Source organism: Heptranchias perlo, chromosome 2, assembly GCF_035084215.1.
Source record: "Heptranchias perlo isolate sHepPer1 chromosome 2, sHepPer1.hap1, whole genome shotgun sequence".
Lineage (NCBI taxonomy): Eukaryota > Metazoa > Chordata > Chondrichthyes > Hexanchiformes > Hexanchidae > Heptranchias > Heptranchias perlo.
In genome coordinates, this window is record NC_090326.1 from 16,249,720 (window position 1) to 16,262,126 (window position 12,407).

The 12,407-nt window shown below is 51.1% G+C and overlaps 1 protein-coding gene across 6 annotated transcripts in view; it reads right to left on the reverse strand.

Annotated features, from left to right (window-relative positions):
• zgc:158766 (uncharacterized protein LOC100009641 homolog) overlaps positions 1–12,407 on the reverse strand; it is a 172,447-nt gene that overhangs the window by 4,247 nt on the left and 155,793 nt on the right. For 4 of the 6 annotated variants that reach the window (XM_068000509.1, XM_068000491.1, XM_068000484.1 and 1 more), the window contains exons 19-23: positions 11,982–12,159; positions 7,281–7,397; positions 6,213–6,482; positions 5,271–5,479; positions 679–750 (exon numbers count right to left, since the gene is read on the reverse strand). In XM_068000509.1, the coding sequence (XP_067856610.1) occupies positions 706–750; positions 5,271–5,479; positions 6,213–6,482; positions 7,281–7,397; positions 11,982–12,159 (819 nt within the window). In that variant the 3' untranslated portion in view covers positions 679–705. The other 2 variants (XM_068000500.1, XM_068000518.1) reach the window with 2 other exon arrangements.

A 12,407-nucleotide genomic window follows, 5' to 3' on the forward strand; every position in this document is an offset into this window, starting at 1 on the left:
TGCCACTGGAAACAGTTACTCCTTATTTATTCTATCAAAACCCCTCATAATTTTGAACACCTCTATTAAATCTCCCCTTAACCTTCTTTGCTCTAAGGAGAACAATCCCAGCTCCTCCTGTCTCTCCGGATAACTGAAACCCCTCATCCCTGATACCATTCTAGTAAATCTCCTCTACACCCTCACCAAGCCTTTGACATTCTTCCTAAAGGGTAGTGCCCAGAATTGGACACAATACTCCAGCTGGGACCTAACCAATTTATAAAGGCTTAGCATAACTTCCTTGCTTTTGTACTTGCCAACAGAATGTTAACATTTCAGAGAAATGTCAGGTGGCATTATTTTTAAATGTAAAAAGTTAAGTGTTTCTTGATACATGTATATCAACAAAATTGAAAATATGATCCTGCCAGATACTTAAGATAGCTACCGATAGGAAGATCATTCAGGTTAAACCAGGGAGCCCGCTCACCTTTACAAACAGAACAATGTTAATTGTTAATAGCAAACACCCATATAAAACACCATGATTAATAGAGCCATTTGAAACATGCTAATCGCCTCCGTTATTCTCCCAGTTAGGGTTATTGTTTAGTAAATCACCACTTATCCCTGCTTTAAGTCATTAGTCTGATTAATCCTTCAAAAGGTTTTAACTTATAAAAACTAGTTACTTACTGAACTATCTTTGCAAACACTTGCAAGTCAAACCAGTGTTGAGAGGCCTATTGTTACATGTGAGGGTTTACTCTGCCAAGACAGTGAAGGAAAGGAACCAAATTAAAATTACTACCTGGTAGATGCTCAGAACAGTCACTTGCCCCACTGATGGGTCAAAGCTGGAGAATATAGAGCAACATCCAATAATGTTTGAATTCTGTAATTTAAACACATTTCATCCTCTTCATAGTATCGTAGGAAGCAGGTGAGAGAATGGGCAGGTGACCATGGTTTGGGAAAGAAGGATCAAGTAGGGCAGAAACCCTTCCCATTTTCTCCATGACCAAACCCCTCGCACTCTGTTGGCGTCTATTGACTCATCCATAATCAAAAGGAGGGAAAAGAGGAGGAGGAGGAAGAAGAAGAGGAGGAAGAGGAAGAAGAGGAGGAAAATGAGGAGGAAGAAAACGAGGAGAAGGAGGAAAAAGCAGAAGAGGAAGAAAAAGCAGAAGAGGAGGAAAAAAACAGAAGAGGAAGAAGAAAAAGGTTAAAGAGAAAGACAAGGAGAATGAAGTAAAGATGGAGGAGGAGGAGGAAGAAGAAACAGTATTTTAGTGCTTTTCAAACTGTAAAAATGACAACAAAAAACATTTCATAATAATGACATCACTTCCCATTTAGTGCAAGGTTGCCACACTTTGTCAAGTCCAAGAACCACTCAGGAGGTGGGATCATTGCTCGAGTTCTGAGATTTGCTTTGCTGATAACGACAATTAATTAAAGACCTTAATTAATCCACATCATAAGACAGAGAAATAATTACAGAAAGGGGACAGTTGTTTTGGTGCCTTGTTTAAACTTTAAAATTTTACAAAAGTGCAGTCAAAAAACTGAACTGTTCAGCCCAAAAGCAAACTGGCAGCAATCCTGATATATTCAAGTATGCAGCTTGATTTTGGTGGGATTTGGTAAAGATTTAATGCTTCCTTTGTTTTAGTGAAACTCTACACACAAAACCTTTCTTATGTCTGTGTAGCCATCACCTCTAGCACTGCCAACCCTTGCGATTCAACAACAACTTGCATTTATACTACGCCTTTAACGTAGTAAAACGTCCCAAGGCGCTTCACAGGAGCGTTATCAAACAAAATTTGACACCAAGCCACATAAGGAGGTATCAGGACGGGTGACCAAAAGCTTGGTCAAAGGGGTCAGTTTTAAGGAGCGTCTTATAGGCGGAGAGAGAGGCGGAGAGGTTTAGGGAGAGAATTCCAGAGATTAGGGTCTAGGCTGCTGAAGGCATGGCCGCCAATGGTGGAGCGATTAAAATCGGGGATGCACAAGGGGCAAGAATTGGAGGAGCGCAGAGATCTCGGAGGGTTGTAGGGCTGGAGGAGGTTACAGAGATAGGGAGGGGCGAGGCCTTGGAGGGATTTGAAAACAAGGATGAGAATTTTAAAATCGAGGCGTTCCCAGACTGGGAGCCAAGGTAGGTCAGCGAGCACAGGGGCGATGGGAGAACAGGACTTGGTGCGAGTTAGGATCAGGCACCAGAGCTTTGGATGAGCTCAAGTTTCAGGAGAGTGGAAGAGCCAGGAGAGCATTGGAATGGTACAGTCTGAAGGTAACAAAAGGCATGGATGAGGGTTTCAGCAGCAGATGAGCTGAGGCAAGGGCGGAGACGGGCGATGTTACGGAGGTGGAAGTAGGCAGTATTGGTGATGGAGCAGATATGTGATCGGAAGCTCATCTCAGGGTCAAATAGGACACCAAGGTTGCAAACAGTCTGGTTCAGCCTCAGACAGTGGCCAGGGAGAGGGATGGAGTCGGTGGCGAGGGAACGGAATTTGTGGCGGGGACCAAAGATAATAGCTTCGGTCTTCTCAATATTTAGTTGGAGGAAATTTTTGCTCATGTCAGACAAGCAATGTGACAAATGAGAGACAGTGGAGGGGGAGGGAGGTGGTTGTAAGGTAGAACTGTGTGTGGTCAGCGTACATGTGGAATCTGACGTTGTGTTTTCAGATGATGTCGCCGAGGGGCAGCAGGTTGATGAGAAATAGGAGGGGGCCATGGATAGATCCTTGGGGGACTCCAGAGGTAACAGTGCGGGAGTGGGAAGGTAAACCATTGCAGGTGATTCTCTGGCTACGACTGGATAGACAAGAATGGAACCTTGCGAGTGCAGTCCCACCGAGCTGGACAATGGAGGAGAGACGTTGGAGGAGGATGGTGTGGCTGCAGACAGGTCGAGAAGGACGAGGAGGGATAGTTTACCACGGTCACAGTCACAAAGGATGTCATTTGTGACATTGATAAGGGCCATTTCAGTACTGTGGCAGGGGCAGAAACCTAGTTGGAGGAATTCAATCATGGAATTGTAGGAAAGATGGACACGGATCTGGGAGGTGACAACATGTTCAAGGACTTTGGAGAGGAAAAGGAGGTTGGACATGGGGCAGTAGTTTGCAAGGACCGAGGGATCAAGGGTGAGTTTTTTGAGGAGGGGTGTGCTGACGGTAGGTTTTGTTGGGGAGGGGGACAATACCCAAGGAGAGGGAACCGTTAACAATATGAGCTAATATGGGGGCCAGGAAGGGAAGTTGGGTGGTCAGCAGTTTAGTGGGAATAGGGTCGAGGGAGCAGGAGGTGGGTCTCATGGACAAGATGAGCTCGGAGTGGGTATGAGGGGAGATATGAGAGAGACTAAAGAAAGATGTGAGTTCAGGGCTAGGGCAGGGGGGAACCGTAGGGAAAGTTTGGCTCGGTGGGCTAGGGGAAGGGAGGGAAGCGGCAGAGGCAGCTGAACGGATGGTCTCAATCTTAGTGACAAAGAAGTCCATGAGCTCCTCGCACTTGTTTTTGGAGGGGGCAGGGGAGAGGGGTTTAAGAAGATGGTTTGTAGTGGAGAAGGGAAGCCGGGGATTATCTTTTCATTTCAGGATGATCCTGGAATAGTGAGCAGTTTTGGCAGAGGAGAGCAGGACCCGATGGTGCTTTATATGGTCCAGCCAGATCAGGTGATGAATGACTAAACCAGTTGTCCGCCATAAACGTTCAAGCCTGCGTCCCTGGGACTTAAAGGAGCGGAGATGAGGGCCGTACCGGGGGAACAATCAGGGTGAGAGAGAGTAATGGTTTTAATGGGGACAAGGGCATCAAAGGTGGAGGTGAGGGTGTGATTGAGCAGATCAGTAGCTGCAGAAATGTGGTGAATGGAGGGCCAAAGGCTAGACAGTTGGGAATTTGAAAGTGCCGTTGTAAGTGACCTTGGGGAAGGGTTTTTTCCAGGGGCAGACACAGAAGGAAGTGGGGTTGGGAGGGGGAAGGGGGATGTGGGTGGAGATGGAAGTGATCAGGGATTGACACGATGGAGTAGAGAGGCCACGTGAGATGGCAAGGTCGAGGGGTGGCCGTGAATATGGGTAGGGGAGTGTATAAGGAGGGAGAGATTAAGGGAGGATAGGGCAGTGAACTCAGGAGAGAGAGGGCATGATGAGTTGAGATGGAGGTTGAAATCACCGAGGATGAGAAGTTGCTCGGTGCAGAGGCTGAGGGAGGAAATCAGTGAAGATATCTCGGTGAGAAACTGGACGTGGTACTTGGGTGAGAATGAGAATTTTAAAGGAGAGGTGAGAGGGGTGGAACAAGGTGAGATGCTTAAAGGAGGAGAAGGTGCCAGAGGAGTAGGGGGACAGACCAAGGTGTGATTTGGTGATAAGGGCCACACCGCCACTGCGGCAGTCTGGGCGGGACAACTGGTGGAAGATATAGCTAGGCGGGGAGGCTTCATTAAAGGGGAAGGTGTCATCACCCTTCAGCCAGGTTTCCGTCAAGGCCATGATGTCGATCCAATCATCCACAATAAGCTCATGGATGGCAAGAGCCTTGTTCACAAGTGAACGGACATTCTGGAGGGGAATGTGGTGAGGGGCGGTGATAGCTGATCCACTAGCAGAGTCCACAGGGTCAGCACTGGGAGGGGTGAGTGGGACGGGAAGGAAATTGGCAAGATTAGCCCCCAGCGGGCACGGTGGGCGGGAAAGTTGGTGAGAGAGTATGATGGGCCAGTTGGGGTTGCTGCTCATAAGAAGGCAGTGACGAGTGCCTCGATGGGCCCTTTGGAGGATGCCAAGAGAGGCACTGAGGGAAGCTGTAGGCTGTTCTAAGAGGGAGTCAAGCCTGGGACGACGGCAGGAGAGTAGGAAGGTCGAGGAGTGCTGAAGGGTTGGGGTAGGGATTTGGGGGGGAGGCAGAGTACCCAAGAGGGGAGAAATGAAAGGAGGCACAATGACAGGAGGGAGGGGCCTAGGAGGGTTAAAGAGAAAAGAAGAAGAAAAAAGGTGAATAAAGGGGAAATAGAAGTGATGGGCTCAGGTCCAGAGCAGCAGCCAAAATGCGCAATTCACCCAAGAATTCTGCTTGTCGTGAAAGTTTCCTTTAAAATCCATGTGATTTATTCATGAAATTGAAGTACGTAGAAAGCTATGTTTAAATCATGAGCATTAAAAAATATGTTTCATAGATCACAGGACTGGAGAGTGAGTTGGATTAGGAACGCTGCAGTCCTTCTGTATGTACCCTACACAACACAAAACGCAGATACTTACTGCTGTGATGTACTGGTTCTTCACCGGCTTAGACCTCTGCATCCTTGGGGAAAGATTTAGGGATGTATAATGACAAGACATCTTAGAGTCAGGATTAGAAGTGTCGTCAGAAAATGTCTCTGTGGAAAGCTGGGACATGCAGTTGAGAGTTGAGCCACTGATGCTCTCTGCCGAAGTACATTGTGACGAGGTCTCCGAGCTCTCTGTGACTAAGACAAACAAAAATGGAATCCTATTAGGGCTGAGTTTTAGTTTCTTTCTAAGTGCTGACAGCAATCACCTTTAATCAAGTAGCATCTTTGGCCGAGTACAAAACTGAACCAGAGGAGATGGGACCATGACTTGAATTCTGATTTATTTTTTATGCATCTGATGAAAGTTCAATGAAAACCCTTTCTGGCTCTGTGTTCCTCAGTTACTTAAGGCTTTGTACCATCAATTCAAAATACAATTGTTGTTCCAACAGATTAACGTCATTATGTTTAATTTTCACTGGAATATAATTCATCTCCGTACGCTGCAATCGGTGTGAAACAAGGCAACTGCTGCATGTCATAGAGATCATCTAACAATTAGAATCAAGGTGCAAGAGTTGAGGGGGGGGGTGGGGGAGGCCTTGTTTTGAATGTAATACAATGTGGAAAACCTACATTATTCAACCATTTTGCTAACTGCTTATCTGAAGTTTATAAACGTATTTTTATCGCATCTAATTTGTTCCTGAGCTCCACGAAAGGAATTCTTAAGATTTCTTGGAGGAGTGGAACAGTGCAACCCAATTCCATGGAAGAAATGTCAATGCAATGCCAACATTGGACTGAGCAATCGTGCCCGCATAGCAATATATACACATCAGAAATGGTGCACAGTTAAACACAGACTGGGTTTGGTCAGGTTTCAGAGGTTTAATCAGGAAAAAGACCGATAATTTTGAAGACTTACTCATGGAGGGCTGGCTCCCAGTCTCTTGCTCCAGTTCATCTTCCTCGATGCAAGTCCCAATATCGTAGGACCAGTGGTTGAAAGGTGTCCAATGTGGACCGGCGTGTGTTGGACTCGAATACACGTGAAGATTGAGAGTTCCCAGTATGGAAGAGGATGACTGGCTGCTCGAAGAGGAGGTGCTGCTGTTGGAGATGGTAGAATGGGGCCTCTTGAAGGAGGTGGAGTGGTCAAACGAAGACACTGCGATGGTTGCCCGCGTTCTAGATTCTATTAAGACATCGACAAATTGAAAAACATGTTTCGTGAAGGACGGAGAAGATGTTTGAACCAATGAACCTCCTTTCCGAGGATTTCAGTCATAGAAGCATAGAAATTTGCAGCACAGAGAGCCAGATGTGGAAATTTAGGCCCACCTAATTGCATCAGGTGCTGAGTGGCCTAACCAGTCATCCTTAAAGGGATCGCTGGAGGCCGTTCCAAAAAAAGGCCCAGGAAATTTAGCCTTTTTATTTTTTGCGAGTTGGAGGGGGCGTGCAGGAGAGCTCCTCCTGAACCAAAAAAAAACCTCCACCAGCCTGCTGACAGCGCATTCGACACCCCCAACAGGATCGGACTCCCCTACCAACCGCCCCCCGCCGCCCCTCCAAGACCTGACCAGCCAGCCAGCTTCCCCCCCCCGCCACCGGCCGTCTTCTCGCCCTCTCCGAGCAGCTCCCCTGCGGCATTTAAGTGAGGCCCGAAGCCTCAGGTTGGCATCGTCCAGCGCGAGAAGCCATCCCTCCGCCAACTTTGCAACCATTTCGGATGCAGGTCCAATTTCTCTGCCACAGTATTTTCCGACACACTCTTTCAAAGCTCTCCATATGAAGGCTGCTCTGTGGATGGGAGTCTTGAGTTGTGACAGTAAACCACTCATCCAGGCCCGCAAGAATTCTTAATCCAGCTCTGTGAAACGCAGGCTCCCAGACTGTTGTACTCTTAAACACATTCTAGCCACAGAGGCCTCAAACAACCCATTAGTAATGATATCGTTAAACATCCTCCTGGTTATTTTATCTCACGTACCTGTACCCTTCATGATATAATCAATTGCCCGGTCACTGATGGCTGCTTCACTGGGCTTGATGTCCATAAATGGCTTATTACCTATTCCCATGGATACCATCTCCTGCATTCTCAGCTCTGTAACGGACAGTTTAATGATCAATAAGATATCGGTCCACTGCTGCCCAGGGGAAGAGATTATTGACCCGTTGATTATTTTGGCATCAAGTGCCCACTGCCACAACCTCAAGCCTTCCTTGACGAGCGAAAGTCTGACCTTCTAAGGCGATTTATTCCTGATGTGCTGATCAGCCTGGCATTTGAAAACTTGCTCACGGTGGGGAAACATTAGGGAGGAGGGACTTTAAATGGCATTTATTTTTGCCCCACTTTTATTCCCACCCTCGTAAAAGCCGTGACCGTTCCATAACTTCTAGCAACTCTCCAGCACTCATCCGAATTGGCATTCTTCATGTGCCAGGCTAGGTTAGACAGTGAGCGACACCAGGCTGTTCAACTGTGGCGCCATCACAGCCAACCCACTCCTGGCTTCAGCAGACATCAACGCATTGCATTTCCAGGGGTCGGTCAACGGAACGTAATCAGTAGCAGGAACCCTGGCTGAATTTCTCCCCCACTTCTTGCCCAGTGTGGCATCGAGGCCGATTATACAGTCCCCTGACCGCGGCCCGCAGCTGACTCCACACAGATCAGAGTCGAAGCTGGAAACCTCCCGGGCCGAATGGCTCAGTACCACATCCTGGGGCTCATTTGTCCACCAGGAGCTGAGAAGGTACTTTAAATGGTCAACGATAAGGGCTGCTAATAGTGATGTTTATTTGGCTCTGTATATTTGAAAAAGAATTTTGTAAGAATTCCAGTACAAATATACTCTGTGATATTCAAATTACATTCTGTGACATTCAAAGTGAAACAATCTGTACTGTGGCAATGTAATCCGTCTTTCGGACGAGACGTTAAACCGAGGCCCCGTCCGCCCTCTCAGGCGGACGTAAAAAAAAATCCCATAGCACTATCTCGAAGAAGAGCTGGGGAATTCTCCCCGGTGTCCTGGTCAATGTTTATCCCTCAACCAATATCACTAAAGCAGATTATCTGATCACCATCTCATTGCTGTTTGTGGGACCTTGCTTTGTGTAAATTGGCTGCCACGTTTCCTACATTACAACAGTGACTACACTTCAAAATACTTCATTGGAGGTCGTGAAAAGGATTATATACGTTCAAATCTTTCGTTCTTCCTTTAAGTGAAGTTGTGATTTGACATCACATCAGATTCTGTTCTTCCCGCACATATTTTTAGGTAAAGGATATACAACACTCCTGTTTTCATCTAGTGCCAACAACATTGGATTAAAACAGAGTGCAGTCCGTCAAAGTCATTCAGTAGAAACATAGACCTTGATATTAAACCCCCTACAACAGGCAGGAGGGGGTCGGGGTGGGGGTAGGGGTGTGTTAAAGACTTAAATGTGGGCAACGTGACCCCAAAAAGCCACATGTGCCCGTCGCCTTTTTAACGGCGGTGGATAGCGGGGTGCTCGAGTGTGCCGTCATGGAAGGATGGGACACTTCATTAGCACGTTTAAATCGGGCTCCCACGCTGTAATTGGGAGCCCAAGTTAAAATTCCCTGCTGCTGCGCGGGTTTCCCAGGGCTCGGGAAACCCGGCAGTGAAAGGGAGGCGGGAGCTGTTGGCTCCACAAGGTAAGTGCCTTTTACAGCACTCCTTCTGGGCCAGGAGGAGCAGGAATGTTCGTGCCAGCTCTTCAAGGAAGCCTTCGGCCTCCCCCTCCTGATCACGGCCTCTCTCCCCCTTCCCGACCGAGGCCTCTCTCCCTCTTCCCGATCGCGGCCTCTCTCCCCCTTCCCGATCGCGGCCTCTCTCCCCCTTCCCGATCGCGGCCTCTCTCCCCCTTCCCGATCGCGGCCTCTCTCCCCCTTCCCGATCGCGGCCTCTCTCCCCCTTCCCGATCGCGGCCTCTCTCCCCCTTCCCGATCGCGGCCTCTCTCCCCCTTCCCGATCGCGGCCACTCTCCCCCTTCCCGATCGCGGCCTCTCTCCCCCTTCCCGATCGCGGCCTCTCTCTCCACTCCCGATCGCGGCCTCTCTCCCCACACCCGATCGCGGCCTCTCTCCCCGCTCCTGATCGCGGCCTCTCTCCCCACTCCCGATCGCGGCCTCTCTCCCCCTTCCCGATCGCGGTCTCTCTCCCCCATCCCGATCGCGGCCTCTCTCCCCCTTCCCGATCACGGCCTCTCTCCCTCGTCCCGATCGCGGCTTCTCTCCCCACACCCGATCGCGGCCTCTCTCCCCACACCCGATCGCGGCCTCTCTCCCCACACCCGATCGCTGCCTCTCTCCCCACTGCCGATCGCGGCCTCTCTCCCCCTTCCCGATCGCGGCCTCTCTCCCCACTCCCGATCGCGGCCTCTCTCCCCACACCTGATCGCAGCTTCTCTCCCCACTGCCGATCGTGGTCTCTCTCCCCACACCTGATCGCGGCCTCTCTCCCCCTTCCCGATCGCGGCCTCTCTCCCCCTTCCCGATCGCGGCCTCTCTCCCCACTGCCGATCGCTGCCTCTCTCCCCGCTCCTGATCGCGGCCTCTCTCCCCCTTCCCGATCGCGGCCTCTCTCCCCCTTCCCGATCGCGGCCTCTCTCCCCACTGCCGATCGCTGCCTCTCTCCCCGCTCCTGATCGCGGCCTCTCTCCCCGCTCCCGATCGCGGCCTCTCTCCCCGCTCCCGATCGCGGCCTCTCTCCCCGCTCCCGATCGCGGCCTCTCTCCCCCTTCCCGATCGCGGCCTCTCTCCCCCTTCCCGATCGCGGCCTCTCTCCCCACTGCCGATCGCTGCCTCTCTCCCCGCTCCTGATTGCGGCCGCTCTCCCCGCTCCCGATCGCGGCCTCTCTCCCCCTTCCCGATCGCGGCCTCTCTCCCCCTTCCCGATCGCGGCCTCTCTCCCCACTCCCGATCGCTGCCTCTCTCCCCGCTCCTGATCGCGGCCTCTCTCCCCGCTCCCGATCGCGGCCTCTCTCCCTCTCTTCCCCTTCCCGATCGCGGCCTCTCTCCCCCTTCCCGATCGCGGCCTCTCTCCCCACTGCCGATCGCTGCCTCTCTCCCCGCTCCTGATCGCGGCCTCTCTCCCCGCTCCCGATCGCGGCCTCTCTCCCTACCCCCGATCGCGGCCTCTCTCACCCTTCCCGATCGCGGCCTCTCTCACCCTTCCCGATCACGGCCTCTCTCCCTACCCCCGATCGCGGCCTCTCTCACCCTTCCCGATCGCGGCCTCTCTCCCCACTCCCGATCGCGGCCTCTCTCCCCACTCCCGATCGCGGCCTCTCTCCCCGCTCCTGATCGCGGCCTCTCTCCCCACTCCCGATCGCGGCCTCTCTCCCCCTTCCCGATCGCGGCCTCTCTCCCCACTCCCGATCGCGGCCTCTCTCCACCCCCGATCGCGGCCTCTCTCCCCACTCCCGATCGCGGCCTCTCTCCACCCCCGATCACGGCCTCTCTCTCCACTCCCGATCGCGGCCTCTCTCCCCACTCCCGATCGCGGCCTCTCTCTCCACCCCCGATCGCGGCCTCTCTCCCCACTCCCGATCGCGGCCTCTCTCCCCACTCCCAATCGCGGCCTCTCTCCCCACTCCCGATCGCGGCCTCTCTCCCCACTCCCGATCGCGGCCTCTCTCCCCACCCCCGATCACGGCCTCTCTCCCCACTCCCGATCACGGCCTCTCTCCCCACTCCCGATTGTCGACCTCTCCTCCCTCCCGATTGCTGAAGCAAATCAGAAGGGAATTGGGAAGTGTTGAGGCCTGGAAAGGTAAGTTTTTCTTTTACTCCTCTTTTTTGGGGCCAGGATGAGCAGCAGTGCTACTCCGGGCTCCACAGGGAAAGTTTAGGCCTCTCCTGCCCCACGCTTCCCTGCTCCCACCGGCCCCACATTCCCTCCCGCGAGACCCTCCCGAAATACCCTTCCCCACACCTACCGGCATGCCGGGATGGCGATGGTGGGCAGCCATAGGCCACCTCCTTTTGGTGGGGCTGGCAGCCTCTTTCCACCCACATCCTGCCCAGAACGGATGGGCATCGGACGGGAGCATGGTAATAAGGCCTGGTGGTTAAAATCATCTCATGCTGCCGCGGGCAGGCAGGAAATGAATTAACACCTGGGGTTTGTCACCAGCAACCCGCTGGGAGTGAGGAACATAGGAACTGCTAGACGAGAAAAGATCAAGGTCCATCTAGTTCACCTTCTATCATCCTGGTAGTCGCCTGATACAATGATAATGGAGTTGTTGACTAGTTATAGCAATCAATCTCCATCAATTAATCTACAACAGACCCAGACATGAGGCAAGGAAACTCCCAGTGGAGGAGAGCTTTTGGAACCATAGGTCCAAAGTCACCTGTTCCTCCCAAGCATGCTGCACATACCACATATCGTGTCTCAAATTATTCATATACTGTTTCCCAACATTTTCTGAAACATATTTATCTAATTTGCTTTTGAATGAATCAACACAAACTGCTTCCACGGTCTCCCTAGGGAGCCTATTGCGTAGATTTACATGGTTAAAATCGACCCTTAGGATGTGCATCACAACCCTTTACAACAGACCGTCAAGTAACATTGATAAAAAGTCTACCTCTTCTCAATTTGCAACAAAACCAAAGGCCGGAAACTTACTGACATACCTCGGTTTCTCAGGGCTTGTCGCCACAGGATTTTTCCTATGACGCTGGTCCAGGTTAATTTGACCTCGGACGAGCTGGCCTGAAAGATATAAGTGTCCTGAGATTTCCTTCTCCTGAACCAGATCTCAAAACGAAGTCCACTGTCTCCAACGTTCTCAGTCATTCCAATCTCTGCGGTCTGAAAACAGGCAAAATCCAATGAGCACGGGTAAACTCTCGCTAAATGTTTCCACAAGTTATTTTAATAACAGTTACGAAAATCTGTTTCTGAATGCAAAAAAAAAATGAGAGACTAAAATCGACCTTACATTACACTACATCACCCCTGTGCTCGCTGACCTACGTTGACTCCCGGCCAGGCAACGCCTCGATTTTAAAATTCTCATCCTTGTTTTCAAATCCCTCCCTGTCTCTGTAACCACCTCC